Source organism: Oryza glaberrima, chromosome 3, assembly GCF_000147395.1.
Source record: "Oryza glaberrima chromosome 3, OglaRS2, whole genome shotgun sequence".
Lineage (NCBI taxonomy): Eukaryota > Viridiplantae > Streptophyta > Magnoliopsida > Poales > Poaceae > Oryza > Oryza glaberrima.
The window spans coordinates 12,304,529-12,324,299 of record NC_068328.1 but is presented as its reverse complement, the minus strand read 5'-3'; the positions used below and the strand labels follow the sequence as shown (position 1 = coordinate 12,324,299).

At 41.6% G+C, this 19,771-nt stretch overlaps 1 protein-coding gene across 1 annotated transcript; it reads left to right on the top strand.

Moving 5' to 3' along the window:
- The first annotated feature begins 17,646 nt into the window (after positions 1-17,646).
- Positions 17,647-19,381, top strand: LOC127768457 (heavy metal-associated isoprenylated plant protein 35-like). The gene is made up of 3 exons (XM_052294036.1): positions 17,647-17,788; positions 17,887-17,968; positions 18,060-19,381. Exons 1-3 carry the CDS (start codon positions 17,723-17,725, stop codon positions 19,055-19,057), a joined length of 1,146 nt encoding a protein of 381 aa, XP_052149996.1. The 5' UTR covers positions 17,647-17,722; the 3' UTR covers positions 19,058-19,381.
- Positions 19,382-19,771: the final 390 nt, after the last annotated feature.

The following is a 19,771-nucleotide window of genomic DNA, read 5'->3' as shown; positions in this document are numbered from 1 at the left end:
AAAATTTTAGAAGCAACCCTGATTGGAAGATCAAAGCACTACAAGATGAATGCTTAAGGGACTTTGGTATTGATATTAGTAAGAATATGGCATACAAGACAGAGAGAAAGGCGGGAGAAAAGGTTCTCGGCAATCATAAGAAACAATACAAGAGAATTAGAGATTACCTACAAACTGTCATAGATAAGAACCCAGGAAGCATGGCAATTGTGTCAACTGAAGATAGGACATCATTAGGGATGAATCCAAGGTTCTATGGTCTCTTCATATGCTTGAATGCACAAAGGCAAGGATTTCTTGATGGTTGTAGGCCATTCATAAGTAAGTTATCATTCATTTCTCTTTTTTTACACTTCTCGGATCATAGCCACAACTCTAAACTATATCATTTTGTTTACAGGCATTGATGGTTGCTTTGTGAAGCTCAGTAATGGAACTCAAGTGTTAGCAGCTACTGGTAGAGATGGGAATAATAACCTATTTCCAATAGCATTTGGGGTTGTTGGAAAGGAGGACACTGATAATTGGACTTGGTTCCTTGAGAGGTTGGAGGTGGCAATTGGGAGAGGAGAAGAACATGGTGGATGGACGATCGTGTCTGATAGGCAGAAGGTAATAAATATACATGTTCTGAAACTATGAATTGTGACTAAGTAGGACTTGAGTAATAACTATTATGTGTCATGATGGATGTAATGCAGGGGCTCATGAATGCAGTAGCCAGAGTCTTCCCTAATTGTGAGCACAGATATTGTAAGAGGCATTTGTTGTCAAATATGGCAGTGGCTGGTTATAGAGGGGAAAAGTACAAGGGTTTTGTTGATGCTGCTGTTTATGCTTTCACCCAACATGACTATAATACAACAATGGATTCACTAAAAGCATTCAATACCAAAGCATGGAAATGGTTTAATGATATTGGCAAAGAACATTTTAGTAGACATACTTTCTCTCCTAGGAGTAAGACAGACCTAGTTGTGAATAACCTCAGCGAGGTGTTCAACAACTACATCATTGAGCTGAGGGATAAACCCATTATAACCATGCTTGACAACATTAGAAAGAAACTGATGGTCCGAATGAATAAAAAACGAGAAGGGGGCAGCAGGCCATGTGGGAGATCACTCCTGTTGTGGCCAAAAAATTGGAGGTGGAAAAGAAAGCAGCTAGATATTGCACTGCATACCAATCTGGTGTAGGTTTATGGGAGGTTTTAGGATCAGACAGGCAATATGAGGTTAGCTTATTTGCTAAAACATGTGGATGTAACAAGTGGCAACTTATTGGACTACCTTGCAAGCATGCTGTGGCAGCTATATTCGTAGCAAAGGAAAGGCCAGAGAACTATGTTGATGACTATTTTAAGAAGGAAGCTTACCTTAAAGCATATGCCCCATCTACATATCTAGTTCCTGGAGAGCATGATTGGACACAAACTGATTCACCAGATATTGATCCCCCTAAGTTCACAAAGCAACCAGGAAGACCAAAAAAGAGCAGGAGAAGAGGTGAGGATGAGGCCCCAAGAGTAACTGGAAAAGCAAGGATGACAACTACAAGGTGTGATAACTGTCATGGAATGTATCACAACTACACAACTTGCAAAAACAAGTTGAGGCCTGATCTCCAGATTAGACTAGATTCTCTGAAGGTAAATTCAACTCTTTTTTTCCTATGCTTAGTCCAATACTAGTATTCTGATGTAATCTAATAATGTATTCCTTTATCTAGGCTAAAAGGTCACATGAGCCACAACACCAAGGTCAAAACCAACATGAGCAAAATGGAGATTCTCATGGTTCACATCAACCAACCGGCCATAATCAGAACCATAACCAAGCTTCTAGCTCATATTGGGCGACCAATGATGTACGGACAAGCAGGGGAGGAAAGCTGCATTCGAGAAGGGGAAGAGCTGCTGCCAATGGAAGTACTGCTTATATGGGAAGTGGAAGTGGAACCACCAGTAGGGGAAGGGGTGTAGGGAAAATTTCCCTCAATAGATGAATCCCATAGAAATTTACTTCATGTTTTATTTAGTTTTTTTTAGAATGTTTTATTTTGTTTTTACTACTCAATGAGTCATGACTCATGACTGGTTCCTGAGAAACAATCAGGATGTTTTTACATTTTTCTTTGTCTTCTAGTTATTATTTCCTTTTTATGTATCTATTTCTGCAAAACATATTATTACATGGTCGCAACTGTTTATGCTCCCATTTGCCTGAGTTTAGACATACAATCCATGCCTTCACAAAATATGTGAGCAGTCATTGACAAATTATGCCCACATCTGAATTATTGACATAGTTGTATGGTTTCTGTAATAAACAGGGCCATTCATCATCCATGAGCACACATGATTCAAATTATCAATACACTACAATTCCTTTTGGCAATGCCCATAAACAATTTCATTTATAGTTCCTAGAATATAAAATTTAGTTACAACATTTAAAGGAAATTTAGCACAAGCATGTGCAGTGACATTGGCTTCCCTCTCATTGATCTGTAACCCATTACAACAAAGTTTCCAAGTTAATCCGTCTCACTGGCAGTTCTGTACTTCAGCGAGCCAACTTGCATTGATCAACATATTCAGGTTAGCCAGAAGCAATTTTCGACAAATTGAATTTCAGCTCACCAACTAGCTTCAGTCTTCACCCACATTATTAGCTACCTGAAATGAAGAATGGTAAAATTATCAGTCCTCTGCAGTGCACTTGAATGAAAGGAGTCCCATTTTTGCACCACATTGTTAAAAGTAATTGGATTAGGATCAAATTGACCTATATATCATTATATCACTGATTGGGCCATATACCGATAGCATAAAAATTGGCTATGTTGTCAAGAGCTCTAAATCTCATTGACCTACACATATACTGTCACTTATAGTAGCAGCACAAGGATGACCAGATGCCCAGACGGGAGTCCTGCTGTTGGAGGCATCATGCAGTATGTTCTACAGAGAGAAGCTCATGACGTCGTCTTGACGAAGCTTCAAAGGACGCTTGGGACGACGACGGTTGCCGGGTCAACAGCGAGGGGACAGACGCCGATAGGCAGCGGTGGCAACTTGTGGTGAAGCGGCACGGGCGCCGCCCCACCACGCCGGGGCACCCAACCTAGATGCGCAATGAGGATAATCCGATGAGAGGTTGTGGCAGCAAGTCGGAGGAGAAGCAGAGGATGTTTGCGGCTGGGCGGGAGGCGACGACAGCGCTCGGGTCGGCAGCGAGCACCGATGGTGAAGGATGAGTGTGAGGTTGGCGTGATTGCAACGGGGATTAGCTGAGTGGGCGGCGCCGGCGTCGATGGGGCAAGTCTACGGGAACCAGAACCAGAGTAGGTTAGGCTAACCCCATCTATACCACGTCATCATCTGAGCTGTACATGCCACATCGACGTTGGAGTGGGTCCCGCATGTCATCATTGCTAAGCTACGGTTAGGGTGGGGTTTGTGAAAGTGCAATACCAAAATACTTGTGGTTATGTGATGCGGGTCGAAATATTCGTGGTTTTGTGGGAATAGGACCATAAAACCCAGGGTTATATGAAATTTACTCTTTTTTTTTATAAACACGGTAGAAACACAGATGTCCACAATGCGTGCATACTCACCCCCTATGAACACACACGCACACCCTTCGAAAATAAATGCGAGCACCCTGTGAACACACACGCAAACCCTTCTGAAGTAAATGCGAGCATCCGTGTGTAAAATCTAAAATTTCTAATCGGTTGAGCTACGCTTATCACTTTGCAACACGATGATGATTTAATGTTAAATTCAATCCCTATTTGTGATAGCTCCAGATTCATAATGGATTTGAAGTTTGTATGCTAAATTGCATTTAAAATTTTATATTTCATCTAAATTAAGAACAAAATGATTCTTGCAATTATTATTAACGTAATTGTAGATCTATATCTATATCTATAGATTTGTGGAGCCAGGAGTATCTAACTCAATGAAAACTTGGATATAGAGCTATGCCAAATAACGCCTTATTAGTATTTAGTTTAGTCACCTGGAACTCAGATCAGCTAGGCGAGATGCTCACAAACAGATGGTTAATTAGATTCCAAACAGACCAAGTCCTGCGATTTCAATTAATCATACACATTAGCTTCAAAATTGTTCTTCAAGGCATAAACGTTGCGATTAATCAAAGCACCGAGTTGCTTGCAGGAGCTAGCTGCAGCATATATACTGTATGATGAGAGTGAGAGCGCCCAAATGTCTAATACGTCACAGCACTTTAGGAACCCACGAACAGCCATCAGCGGTTGCAATTGGAATCATTCTCTCTGCATTTCCTTTCCCACGATCGAATTAACATTGACAATGACTCCGACATGACACATCCGCTATCTGGACGAAGAAAAAAAAACAAAAAAACAGCCGTGTTAACTAAGACAGCGCTGTTAGCTACACCATCAGCTCACCTGATCAGTCACCAGCTACTTTACTCCTAGCTGTAGCCTATAGCAGGGATTATATATTGGATTATTACTCAACACCTGACGGAGCTACAGTGCAAGGACGAGTACCACTGAATTAATCAACCTGATGTGTCCTCCTCACATCCTTAGCACTTTGTTTTTATTTTTTGTCAAACCCTAGGATAGGCATGCCATTATTTATATATGCTGCATGCGCCTGCAATTACTTATCCTAAACAGGTGATGAGACCCATAAGATACATGTGTTTCGAAAGCAGACGGCAGAGACGAATGGGGAGGCCAAATCCTGATCCCAGTCAACTGCGACACCTTTTCGCCAAACTTTCAGAAAAATAAAGAAGTGGCTTGAAAGGGTCATTACAATGTGCTCAATTAAACCAGAAACAGAAAAGATAAACCACCCAAACGTTGCCAATAATCCAACCAGTGGTATACATGACCAGGTGATCAACCTGATCAATTGATTTTTGAGGAGACCTTCACACAGTGACATTAACAAAAGGAGTATAAAGTTCAGATGAAGTTCTGTTTTCTTCTATGCCCCCTGCTGCAACTTCTAACCATCCAATTTAATTTGCCGTATTGATGATCAGGAGTACTACATATATCAGCTACATTGTCCCGTATCGCAACGGAATTAACGCGCGTAATGATGATTGATGAGCAACGCAAGCAGTGGCTGCGAGAAAGAAGCAAAGCAAAGCAGCCATAGACTTTTTTTTTTTTGGCCAAATTCGTGGCGAGCAATGCAATCTTCTCCTTTTCTATCTGCGGCTAGCGGTTCAGTTTGTTTCTCTGACGTAGCCATGGAAGCCCAAACAGTTTCGCAGTCGTTTCAGTCTTTCACTAATGTCATACATGTAATTCATATGTTTGTCTCCACTTCTTAATTTCTTTCAGATTACATCTTAGGTTTAGGCTACTAGGTCTGATATATATTGCTGGCATCGCTGCACACGTTGCATGCACCGATATATGTGCTGCCAATTTAGTTCCGTGCCTGATCAGGAATGCTTCATCAATGATAACATATAATAGGCTATTATTTCATTCAAAAGCTTAAAACGATAAGAAAAGACGGATAATTCGCTTTCGGAGCTATCAGCTCTTCCGAACCTCAGATGTGCAGATCACAGTGGCTGTAACTTTAGGCCACAGTGTGTAAATCTCAATCTAGTAGTACTAGCTAGCTTTAACATTACACACGCTGTGTGTGGTCTAATTCTGAATCTCCATGACAACGAAAAAATAAAGAATTTTTGGGGTTGTGTTGCACTGCGCATCGGGGAAAGCAAAGTCATCGTCCGATTCAGCGAGGGGATGGGGGGGAGTTGGAGTTAATCCAGACGTCGCCCATGCCGCTGCATGTGTGTGCTGACTGCGGCCGCTGCTGGACAGGCATGGCGATGATGCGGCTTGCGGCGTCGACATGGATGGCCTTGGCCGCTACTCTACTCGCGGAAGCTGTTTGGTTTTTTTGTTGTTTTAGCGTGAGATCATACGAGATAGAGGACACGTACGTACGCGCATACAACAAATCTCTCTCGCGCGATCGAGCGGCGGCAACGGAATTTGTGCGATGCATGTATCATATGGGTCGTTACGGACTAGGAGTATTATATGGGATGAGGAGGATGCAGATGAACGTACATGGGTTTTTGTGCATGTGTCGTGTGCTAAGCTTTGAGCCTTTGACGTCTTTGGTTTTTTTTTTTTTTGAAATCACGTCTTTGGTTTGGAGTAACGATCAATGAAAACAATGAGCCAAAACAACCAGCTGTATGGTTCGTAAGGTTTTCAATGTTAAATTTCTTCGTGTTTGGACAAACTAATAAAGTTAATTGGATCCATATCATTATAAATGTGTCATTTTAAAAAAATAATTACTACTTGTTTATTACTAACGATTCCATCTACCTTCTTTCCTCTTTTGCTGGCCGGCCACCCCACATCTCTAGCCCCCCTCTCTCTCTCTCCCACCATAGAGCAGATGACGGTGGCGCCTAGCAACGATAGTGGTAGCGGGTGCTTCATACATGTAGCTCTGGCTGCACAACTCCGATGGCAATCCCGAGGAACCGGCGGCTAAATCACCCGTCGTACGTGCGCCACCAAATCTCAGGCATTAAGTTTGGGGCTCCATATCCTTCTGTCGGCAGCCACAAAGACAATGACACAATGAGGATGGCGAAGCTTGTGGTGACAGGGAGAGCATCAACCTAGATCTAGCGAGAACAGTCTTCTTCATTGTCGGGAGGAGCTCGGGGCAAGTGGCAGCAAGCTCAAGCGGGGTGACGCTAAATTCCCTCCATCCTTCGCAGGCCAACGGGTGAACGGGAGCTAGTGGTTCGCTGTTGCCTCCCCATTTGCCTCTCTCTCGTCGGCACCCTCCTCACAACCCGATATTTTCGGCTCAACAAGGTGTAGAGAGATGGAGAAGAAAAAAGAGTAAAGGAAGGAGGAAGAAGATGGAATGTAGGTCCCACGTCTATAGGTGTTTTAGTCTATATGATGACATAAAACGTGATGCGACTGACATGGTTTTAGTTCTATGCATGTTCGTATAATATGGATACATATAAATGAATAATAATGTTATTTTTTAAAACATAATATATTTGTAATGATTTGGATCCAACTAATCTAATTAGAGCTTTGTTTCTGTCCAGCGAAATGTACCGGGCGATACCAGATGAAATCTAGCCGTTGATTACACGGAGGTTATGATGGGAATCGGATTATGTTAGCGAGAGAGAAAAGCTTGTTGCCCTCATCTGCCGTCACTAGGGAGCCACTCCACCGCCGCCAGCGACTCCACCATTGCCGTTGCAGCCTCCGCCGTCGGGAACGACTCCGTCGCCACCGGGAAACGAAATTGACGCCCACCACCTTGGCCGCATCACCGTCGCTGCGGGGGGAACGACTCGGCCATCAGGGAGCCACTCCGCCATCGCCATCGACTTTGCCACCGCCGCCGAAGTCGGGAACCCTCCAGGAAACGACATCGAATCCTATTCTAGGGTTTTCTGCATGCCTCATCCGACCATGGCACGCGAAAATACAATCTTACCCCTCCACCCTTCTCCACCGTGCGGTACAAAATCAAGGGCTGAGTTAGTACCGGTCGGTCCCGACTAATATCAGCCGTTAGATCGGCCAGGATCGAACGGCCAGCAAACGGTACCGTAACGGTACCACACCTAGTTGCTGGACGGTAAAAATCCTCATCTAATTAATAACATCAGGGGGACTTTGTATAGACTGTAGAAGGTCTCTCTACTACCATTTCTGTTTCAATTCAAAGCTGACGGCTGACGGACAGGCCAGGGCCCAGGATGCCAGGAGTCTACCGTCACGTGAAAGCAGAAAGGCATGAGTTTAGCGCGGAGCACACGCACATACTACACGCATATGCTACGAACTGCAGCTGATTAATCAGTCAAAATCCGGTCGCGCTGAATTTCGCCGTGGCTTGCATGCATCGCGTCTGGGTTGGCGTCCTTGCTTGGATGATGAGCTGATGACCCTTGGCACCGCAAGGAGGAGTTGGTGGAGCAGGGCATATTTGGTACAGCTCCAACTCCTAAATTTAACTTCAGGAGTTGAGTCTGGAGTGGAGTTCTGGAGCTGTCTAAATCCAGCTTCATAACTCTAGTATATTTTGTGAGAGAGCTCTATCCAATTCCACTCTCAGTTTTAGTAGAGCTGAAACTGTTTGGCTAAGCTCCAGCTCTAGGAGAGGTGGAACTAGAGCTGGAGCTGTGCCAAACAAACCCGTAGGACTCGCTTGGGACGGGGGTCACGGCCTCACGGGTCCGCGCGCGTACGGTCCTTGTGGCGACTCCGATCCGCAACGTGGAAGGTGCGTGCCGCATGCGGCGCTCTGTACACGGGGGCCAGGTGCGTGCATGCGGACAACCAGTCAACCAGATCGATCGAGATCAAACTGCATCCAGGTGCATCCGGCTGTGCGCCTCCTCCTGATCTGACACTCTCTAGGAGCAACTATAGCCAACTACTTCATCACTCCTATAAAAAAATCAATCTAGTACAGAATGTGACACATACTATAAATCTAGACGTATCTCTGTCCATATTCATTGTACTAGAATATGTCACATCCAGTAATAGAATCGTTTTTTCAGGACAGATGGAGTACTCACTCCAAATTATCTATAACCAATTTATAGATTAATTACATACAAACATATACTACATAATTAATATCTGGTTTCTCACCTATCATACACACATGTATCTTGAAGGAGTCCGTGCTACAACTGGCTACTAAAATTTGTATCTCGTTACTCTTCTCTATACTCTTTTATCTCCTCGAAATGTGTTATAGCTAATTTATAGTCTGTTATTGTACCTGCTCTAAGGCTGTGGACGGAAGCTCTTCTTACTCGTTTTCCACGTGCACGTTTTCTAAACTACTGAATGTGTGATTTTTACAAAACTTTTTTTATAGGAAAGAAGTTTTAGAAAATAATATTAATATATTTTTTAAAAAAAATTAATAAATCATACGCTAATGAATTGCTCTGTTTTACGTGTGTAAGATATTAGTTTTCAACTCAAACTACCGAGCACAACGTCTCTATTCCTCTACTTGCTTTTACCCCGCAAGTTAGATTTGTAAGCTACGGTAGGAAAGAGCTTATTAGCTCGCACGTAAAAAAAACGATTAATATATAATTAATAAAGTATTAATTATTAAAACTTAAGACAAATAGATTTTTATTTTCAAGTAACTTCTGTATAAAATGTTTTCGTACTAAATATAATGTTTAGCAATTTAAACGTGTTAAGACCTTTTCATCACAAGAGACTGCACGGACAGACCAGTATAGCTGTGCCCTTTAATACTGTCTCTCCTATCTAGAGGATGGTAATGATTTGTATTTAAAATTGCTGTCGAATTGTGAGCACCAGGATTTATGACACCACCAATATACACTTTGTCTAATAATGTTCGGTTTATTTATCGCCATGAGCCCATGATACTCTACAGTCTGTTGGCCCAGTTCAAACTTGCTACGTAGATTGTTTATAGTATGAAAGGTCAAAAGGAAAATGGAAATGGTACACACACATCTTTTCCCGATTGTTCAATACTTCCATCTTTCGGGGATGACTGCATTCTAGTTTGAATTAATTAAACCTACATTAGCATCCCCTTTAATTGGTGCGAAAAACATAGTATATATATTTGGAGGATTTAATCCTATAAAAAAGTTTCTAAAAAGGTCTTGAATATAAAGGATTGAATCATATAATTTCCTTTAGTATTTGTATGAAATGAACAATAATATAGAGATTTTGGAGAAAAGTTAGCAAGATCTTGAAAAATTCTATTTTAGTATCTCTCTTGTTATTTTTCTGTTTCACATAGCCTAAGCAAACGATAATTCCTGTATTTTCGTATGTTTTCGTATGTTTTGCACCTACATTCTTATTAAAATAACGTATTTTTATATGCCTCTGTTTTTTTAATCACGAATTTTGAGGGAACCATAATAGAATCGCTAGTAAAACATGTACGGTTTGTTTCTTTTTTGGGTTTGACATCTTAGTTTGAAACATACTGTTTTTTTATATGCCTCTGTTTTTCTAATCATGTGTTTCGAAGGAACTATAAAAGAACCGTTAGTAAACCATGTACGATTGTTCCATTTTTGGGGTTGACATCCTAGTTTTAATTTGAAACATACTACTCCCTTTATCCAAAAAAAAATACTTTCCATAATGTATATATCTCACTTTACAAGAATAATTATTGTTTTAAGGTTATCTTTTTTATACATTGTGGTTGCCCTAAACCATGTCTAAAATAGTTGCACCAAACAAAGTTATTAGAGACGAATGTGTTCTTATCCTAGTTTTCATACTCGATTGTAATTTTTAACCCCCCCCCCCCCAAACTTTTATAAATTTAGGATTTTTTCCCTTTTTTTATCTAAAGTTTGTATACGTTCCAAAGACTTACTCCTACTTTTCATATATGTCCTTACATATTTACTCCTACTTTTCAAAGACTTAATGATTTCGCACATGTTTTGACATGAAGCATTCAGGCATAAATTTCGACCCTGTTTTAATATGAATTGTTGCTTATTCAGATAAAAAAGGGGGCAGGTATAAGCTTGACATGAATTTCAACACCATAAAAAAAAACCCCCTTAACGAAGCGGGATAAGCATAAGCTTTAATTTTTGTTCTTTAAAAAATAAATATATCTTTGTTGGCATTCTAACCACAACAAAACACACCTTATATCACAGAGGGTGTACAATTAACTAAACAAATAATCCATCGCTCCGTTTTCTCTACCTATGGCCTTTATTATCGCTAGCAGTTAACCCTCGAGAACAAGGCAACATATTATCCTATGCACACAGGCCCTCACGTGTACACACATGCATACCAACTAAAAAATATCACAAAAATATCTAGAAAAAATCATACACATACTTTCAATTGGATTACACCTAGGGTTAAAATCTTAACGTCAAATTCATTATATTTTAGTCGTAACAAAAAAAAATCTGACAGTTTTAAGGTTGTAATTTTGTCAGAATTTTATCTTTTTTTATTCTCTATGTAGAATGAATTTGAAGATGCGACTTTGCACATAGATGTAATACTATTGAAAGTACATGTATGAATTTTCCTAGAATTTTTTGTGATAATTTTTAGTTGGTGTACATGGTGTGTACATGCGAGGGCATGTGTGCATAGGATACACTCCCCGAGAACAAACTTCAATTATTAGCCTCTTGGTGCACTGTGTGGCCTGAAAAGTTAAATGGTCTAACCCTTTAAAATGGGATCTTTTAATTTGATCTTCTTAGTAGCTTGGAACACGTCTCTTCCCTCCTCTCTCTGGAAGTGGCGATCGGGTTTTAGAGGAGCAGAAAAAGGCAGAATCATCAGAGGCTTTCGGCACATAGAAATGTGGCAACGTACGTTAACAGTAGCGGCCCAATGGCAAGTGACAACTGGAGTTCTTTTCTAATTAAAATAAAGACTTTATCATAACTTTTATTAACATATTTTTTAAACTGCTAAAAGATATATTTTGTGAAAAACTTTATATATAAAAGTTATTATAAAATATCAGATAAATTTACTTTTAAAGTTTATACTAATCAAAACTCAATTAATCATACAGCGATTGTTCTCTTGTTTTTTTTACTCTAGTATCGTTATATTTTTATCACATAATATCATAGATTTTTATATTCTTATATATTTATTATTAAGATATATTAAAATGGTAAAATAATTTTAATTTTTTTTTACTAACTTGAGCAATTTAATCAATGTGATTATTTTCAATCCTATTATTGATTGTTTGCCTCGGCGGATCCTAGTAGGTTTCACCCTTTCTCTTAGAGGAGATCAGTGCATGGCAATTTGATTGATCCCCTCTTGCAAAGTCCAATCCTGGTTGATTATTAGTAAGGTTATTCATACTGTATGTATTCTTTTAAAATTTTATTTATTTTTATCCAAGTTTTCAAAAATTTAAAATTGTATTTCTAGACTCTATTTTAAATTATATTTCTTGTTGGACTTTCCACATTATTTCTCTTTTTTTTCCCTATTTTTCTTGTCCGTGTTCACTTTTTTTTCAGTTTACACCACACTCAATCATAGTACCCTTCTTTTTTTTTCTTGTTATTTTTCCGTTTACACAAAACCCAATCCTAATACCCTTCTATCTTTCATTCTTCCTCTTCTTTCGCTTAATGTGAAACTTCCTAGGTCGTGAGACGGTGAGAGTAAACGCGAGGAATTTTTTTTAGTTATTAAGTTACACCATCTGTTTCTAAATATTTAACACCGTTGGTTTTTTAGCACATGTTTTATACCATTCATCTTATTAAAAACTTTTGTGAAATGTGCAAAACTATATGTATACATATAAGTATATTTAACCATGAATCAAATGATAGGAAAAGAATCAATAATTACTTAAATATTTTGAACAAAATAAACGGATAAATATATTTAAAAGATAAACGGTATTAAATATTTAGAAATGGAGAGAGTAATAGATTAGACCTCTCGCGACTGCGGCAGGCAACCTAGATCCATCAGCCCCCGGCGGCTTGTTTACCCCGAACCGATTTCTATTTTCTCCGCTCCGCGGCGGTAAATCAACGCGACGAAATGAACCACACACGCCCCTCCATGCGTCGAGATATTGTCGACGCTCACTCGCCTCCTGCATGCGACCACGCGCGCCCACGCACGGCACATGCCTCCCCCGGTCATGCATGTGGCCTCAATCGGTTAAAAAAATATGTTTAATTATTGTTTTACGTTAGAGCGGGTACAATAGCAGGCTATAAGCCAGCTATAAACATATTTTAGGGGTGTTTGGGAGAGAGGGACTTATGCTTTTGTGAGAGGGACTAAACTTTAGTCCCTCCTTCCCAAACACCACCTTTAAAGAGATAAAAGAAGAGAGAGAGAAGAGCAGCGGGCTACAGATCTGTAGCCAGCTGCAACACAGACTGCAAGACGTAATGTGTGTATGACAGGTGGGACCATATATTAATAGTATAGTAAGCAACTATTGTATGAATTGGCTATTATATTGGCTATAGATGATTTGGAGCTAGTAGTGGGCTATACTATTAAACTTGCTTTTAGGGCACCCGCAATGGTTATTTATAGGCTCTCTATAAGAGATCCATGTCAGCATATTTTCCTACTTGGAAGAGATTAAATGAAGAGAGAGAGCAAAGCTATCTACTAACCTGGAGATAGTCTATAGAGAAAAACGAGGCAATGTATTAGAGAGCTATAGATACCCATATAGACATACTATTAATATGGTTTACTATTAATCTAGTCTATTGCTAGATGTACATATATTATAGATATCACATTACTTTATCATTGTGGGTGCTCTTAGATGTTATATCCGATCGAATTTCTGAAGCTTTTTACTGTCAATGATGAAACTTGAATTAACCTAGACACTTTTAATTTGACCACCACCTGATTTACCCGATGTATACACGTACTGGTCCTGCATGCTGTCCCGTGTGCTAGCTAGCTGCTCGATCGGTCGTAGTACGTGTACACTCCTCCTCGACTGTAACCAACAAATTAAACACCCCTTTAATTTCTATACGGCTGCATTGTATCCGTACGACGACACGCATGTCACGATCCAGGTCCAGTACTTGGTGGTACACCCTTCATAAATTCAGACCCACACACACGAAAAATAAAAACTGAAACAGAGGGAGAGGCGTGCCGTTCTCTCTCGCCCGGCCGCTACAGAGAGAAAACTAAACAAAACTCCAATATGTAAATATATTTCGATATTTACGTATAAATACTAATATGTGCTAATCATAGTCGCAACCAAGCCAATTAGCTGCCGTCTCCGTCGACGCTGAAAGCGATCAGGAAAAAAGCGCAAGTTGAATGCGAGAACGGATGCATCAGCTAATTAAGCTCGGATATATATATATATAGCTGAGAGCTGACGATGAGTGTGTGACACTCCTACCATACCACGGCTAAACCACAACTAATGAACACCTTGTACTATATTAGTATCTCGGTCTGCATTATTATGCTGACCCCATTGTTCTGATCGAATCATGCAGTGAAGGGCGCGCGTTTGCTCCGCAAACAAAAACGAAGACGGAATCATCAACAGACGACGATGAAACGGACAGTTTATCCGATCAAATTCATCAAGATAATGCTTCATATTCGCAGCTGATTTGCGACTGCTAGAACAAATTAAACCCCAGATTTTGTTTGAAGAGCTTCTAGCAACTACAATTTTCTTAAAAACAAAAAAGAAACTAGATCTCTTAACTGGTGTACCTTTTTCATTTAGATTTTAAGAAAACATAACTGTAGAATCTAGGAAATAAACTGAAAACGTTTCCTAGCTTTTTCGGATTTTCAAAATTGGCTGCTTATCAGAATTTAGAGCTCACTGAACATGCCCCTGTTCTGCTTCTGCTCCAATGCTGATCGCTCGTTCTCTCGCTCGATGAGGGGGGCAAGCAGAATGCAAGTTGAGCAAACTGCGTGTCTCTCTGTGCCAAGAACTCGAAAACGCCATCCGGGTCAAGGCTGACCACGGAAACCGGGTCTCTCACGTACAGCCACGGGTGGCGCAGCTGCGCATGCAAAATTTCGATAGATTTCAGCTTTAGCTATAGCTATTAGCTGACGAATGGGACGGCAATGGCCAGCAGAAAGGGGCAAAAGGACGCCTATCAAGTTATCGATTATGCATATCCAGCATCTATCCATCTCTTGCACTGGCAAGTAACAGCGCCTGCGTACTATAGTACAGAGATGGTGTACAGTGTAGAGTCGTCGGTAGCTAGAGCCTTATCGACATCTCAGGGCCCAAGAGAAAGAGGGAGCTATTGTAGCTAGGAGGAGTAGAAGAAGAACAAGAAAAAGAAAAGAAAAAAAGGAGAAGAAAACTATGGCTGTTCTTTTCTCCTTAATGGATGAATGGATGAATACGTTTTTTTTAAGATAATAGAATATAACATCCCAGCCTTTACTTAATGAGATACAGCCAATTATATATATATATATATATATATATATATATATATATATATATATATATATATATATATATATGTATGAATACATATGCTTCCTAAACTCCATTTTGTAATAACTCTTTTACATATGAATTTCTTACAATCTATTATAAATCCATTTTAAACCTTATAATAAGTTAATTCATTTACATGTACACTTGAATACTACCTCCCCGCATAATATAAGGTATTGTTTTATTTTTTTAGAGAGATTAAGGATAAAGAGAAAAATAAACTAAGTTACCCTATTTAAACAGAATTGGTTGAGTGAAGATAATAGAAAGAAGTCCGAATTAAAGTTGATTAATGTAATAACCAGTGCACTAAAATTACTTATATTGCGAGACAAGTTAAAACACATAAAATCAATTATATTATGGAACGGATGTACTTGTGATTAACATCAATCATTCATCAATTCTGTCATTTAGCCATTTAACAAAAAAAAACAAAAATTAGTAGTTATACGTTGTAGTGGGAGATGAGATGGATGATCCATTGGGGATTTGAGGTGGTGCAGTCCACCGTGTCATCATACAACGATTCATCGTGCAGGACAGGAGGGGTCGCCATTTCGTGCGATGCTCATGTCATCGAGATCAGACGAACGTGGACCGTGGGCCCATCTGGTGGGCCCTCGAGATATGGTCCCTACGTCCCAGAGCTGATGTAATCAACCTAGCAGCTGTATTGGCTAGTGGAATGTGGGTCCATATTCTTCTTTTTTTCTGATTTTCTTATGTGGGATAAGATGTGTCTATTACGTACAAATCTGCGGCTGTAATTTTTTTCGTAAATCATAAGTGTTACTACTTAATTGACTTGCAAATTGCTCCAATCATTCAGAATCCAATCACAAGGCATGCCACGGACACTAATCATGCCAAGTCAGCCACACTGAATGGCTCAGGCCGAGGATTTTGCTTATGTAAGGGTTTATTGGTTGTCAAACTAGTTGCGTTCGGTTGGAATGTTAGGCTGAGATTATCAGCGCCACATGAATCGAAACAAGTTATTAGCATTGATTAATTAATCAACTATTAAATATTAAAAGATTTAAAAATAAATTTATTTGATTTCTAAAGTAACACAAGTATATAAAAGATTTTATAAAATACGTTTCTATTTACCTGTTTGGAAACACGCTTGTGGAAAACGGAGAGTTAGCTCAGCCAATTAGCCAAACGGAACATGACCTAAAACATCCTTGGTTGCCTAAATTTTACTCCCACCGTATGAATTGGTGTTACACGATATGAATTGGTGTTTCAATGGCACACGATGACTACACCAGGAGGAAAGACCCACATTAGTGGCAACACAAAGGCACAGTTTGTAAATGGAAGGCAATATGTGCGTGAAGCCCAAAAGATTGATAATGGTGGTGCTATATACTCCCTCCTTTTTTACAATGTAAGTCATTCTAGCATTTTTTATATTTATTTATATTGATGCTAATGAATCTAGACATATATATCTATTTAGATTCATTAGCATTAATATGAATGTAAGAAATGGTAGAATGACTTATAGTGTGAAACGGAGGAAGTATTAGGTATAACCCAACTCTACGTTCTAGTCCATTTCTAGATACACTCCAATTAATCCATTCCATTCCACCGTTTCTCGGATCAACGAGAATTTAGCTTGACTCCCAATTCTTAAAATCGAAGAGAATACAAGAGTCGAGAGCCTACCAAACTTCTCGTGGTATCAATATGACAAATGGCGGGGGAGGAGGAAGATATACCATCAACTTCAGTTAATAGTGTTGAAAAATTATGAGACCAGAGAGGAAGATAAGTCCGTGAGCACAATCTTATCAAGTGAATATATGTGGAAGATGAATACTAGATGCATGTCAAAGCCCTTGTCTCTGTCCGCGTTTCTCCTGGAACTCGTCTTCGATGAAACTACCACACATTTTTCGTATACATGTAAGGCTCTGCTTGACAAAGCTATCAAATTTCATGCGTCTTTTCACGTCACATTTCCACGTGTGTTTTCCCCCTAAAGAAAAACAGTAATAATATTAGTATCACACGGAAAACTCAATTCATCCTTCAAGAAGATATCCACTTATTTTTATGTCACTTAAAAAGTTATAAAAAAATTTAGTAGGATAGATCAATATGTGATATGTAAATTCAAATTCAACTTATACAAGTAGAAACAGAAATAACAAATTTGACTATGAATAGAACGCGTAATTCACGGTCAAATTTGCTATTTTTTTTCGAATTGTATAAGTTGAATTTTAACTCGTATATTTAAAAAAGATATATCATATATTGATCTATCTTGACAATTTTTTTATAAATTTTTAAACTATATGCGAGATGTCGAGGGAAAAAAAATCCACTTCCGTATCACACTGTTACTGTCACAGTGCTCCGCGGTAGACTAATTCCCCCGCACCCAGCCGCCACAGTCTCCCCGTCCTTAACAACCACCGCCGCTACAGTTGCAAAAGAGGAGAAGGGCGGGCGGGGGCTGGGCCCCACGTGTCAGTGACACAAGCAGCCGCACCACCACCGAGTATAAGTACGAGCCCCACCCCGACGCAGGCCTCTCCCTCCCTCCACCGAAGAAGGCTCTCACCAATCCCCCGATCCATCCATCCATCCATCCATCTCGCTCCATCCATGGCGTCTGCGGATGCGGTCTCGCCGGCGCCGGCGACGCCCGCCGCGGCGCAGCAGCAGCAGCAGGTGAGCGTGCGCCGCCCGATGTGGATGGTCGGAGTTTGGGGGTTTTGTTAGGTGTTCGTCCGTTGCTGACATGGTGGTTGGGTTGGGTGATTTTGCAGCTGCGGACCGTGGTGCTGAGGGTGTCCATCCACTGCCTCGGATGCAAGAAGAAGGTCAGGAAGGTGCTCAGGAGCATCGAAGGTACGTGGCGCGCGTGCGTGCGTGCGGCGGCGGCGGCGGGCATTCGGATTCGGGGATGCTGAGATGATCTTTGTTTTGTTTCTGATTTCAGGCGTGAAGGATGTGAAGGTGGACGCCGCGATGCACAAGGTGACGGTGACCGGCACGGTGGACGGCGACACGCTCGTGAAGAGGCTGTACAAGTCCGGGAAGCAGGCCGTGCCGTGGCAGCACCCGCACGTGGCGCCGGCGCCGGAGGCGGCCAAGGCGATAGAGGCAGCCCCGCCGCAGCCTGAGGCTGCGCCGGCCGGTGACGACGACGGCGGCAAGGGTGATGCTGCGGCGGCGAAGGAGGCCGCGCAGGCAGAGAGCTCGGAGGAGAAGAAGACGGAGGAGAAGCCCGAGGCGGAGAAGGAAGCAGAGAAGAAAGAGGAGGAGGAGGAGGAGGCGAAGCCAAGCGACGAGGCGAAGAAGAACGCCGGCGGCGAGAGCGAGGCGGCGCCGGAGGCGAAGGCGAAGGGCGACGACGTTGGCGCCGAACCCGCCAAAGAAGCCGTTCCCGCGGCGGCGGTCAAGGAGGCTAGCAATGACGACGAAGGAGCAAAGGACGAGAAGAGCAAGCCCAAGGACGCCGCCGAAGCCGCGCCACCCGCCGCTGCCACGACGACGGAGAGGTCCCTGCACTTCTCGCCGCCGGCGGCGGCGCCGGCGCACAAGCAGCACGAGGAGCACTACCCCTACCCGTACTACGGCGCGCCGCAGCCGGTGATGAGCTACCACATGGCGCAGCCGACGACGAGCGTCTCCTACTACGCGCCGCGACCGGAGCCGGCGTACTCCATGCAGCAGCACCCACCGCCGCCGGCGTACTCCGCGCCGCCGCCGCCGCAGCAGCAGCAGCAATACCCGCCGCCGTCGCCGCAGCCGCAGCCGCAGGCAATGCAGCAGCAGTGGTCGCCGTCGTACCTGTACATGCCGTACCCGCACTCGTCGCCGGACACCTACTACCGCGACTACTACAGCCCGCCGGGGACGACGCACGCGCCGCCGCTGCAGGACGAGTACCGCATGTTCGACGACGAGAACCCCAACGCCTGCAGCGTCATGTGAACGCCACGCGCCGCCGCCACCGGCGGCTAGCCGGCCAGGCCGGCCGGGAGAAGTAGTAGTTGAGGGGAGGTAGAGTAGCTTGTTTACACTCTCCTCCATTGGAGAGGTCAAAGCTCTCCTTCACCGAGCATTTTTCTTTTCTTTTTCTTTTTCCTTTTTTTTTTCTTCACTTCCTCTCTTACTGTTCTAATTAATTAGAGCATATGTAATTGTAATGAGACACGCCAAATTATATATGTTTTTCTCTTATCATTTTGTATAAGGCAAAGACATATACATATATATAACAGATTACATAAATACTATAAGTACTAATTAATTTTCTATGGATACAGAAGGTTCTATCCTTTATAGAGAATATTCTTGCTACTTCTCTTCGTTTTGTGAGAAGCTATGAGGATGGCTCTCTCATCATGCTGCATCTTTGCTCTAGGACGGCGGACTAGGGTGTTAGTTTTAATAAGTATAACTTTACGTAGATTCTATAAGGAACAATTGAAAATTTTAGTGTTTTAAAACAATGGATACGAATATACTATATTTTTTCTAGCTTAAAATTTAGTAACCGGCTATATTCCACTAAGTGTTAAGGCATTAGTGGTTACAATAAGTTTACAATAGAAATTGTGATGCCTTCAGTGTCTAAAATCGGAATGCGTAAACACGGACATAGAAAAAGACTACGAGCTAATTTTCGCGCACTAATAGTGTTTA

Excerpts from the sequence above, each read along its gene's own strand:
- LOC127768457 (XM_052294036.1), top strand. The coding sequence starts at position 17,723 with ATGGCGTCTGCGGATGCGGTCTCGCCGGCGCCGGCGACGCCCGCCGCG. Across the intron at positions 17,789-17,886 it reads CGGCGCAGCAGCAGCAGCAG|CTGCGGACCGTGGTGCTGAG; the intron begins GTGAGCGTGCGC and ends GTGATTTTGCAG. Across the intron at positions 17,969-18,059 it reads GGTGCTCAGGAGCATCGAAG|GCGTGAAGGATGTGAAGGTG; the intron begins GTACGTGGCGCG and ends TTCTGATTTCAG.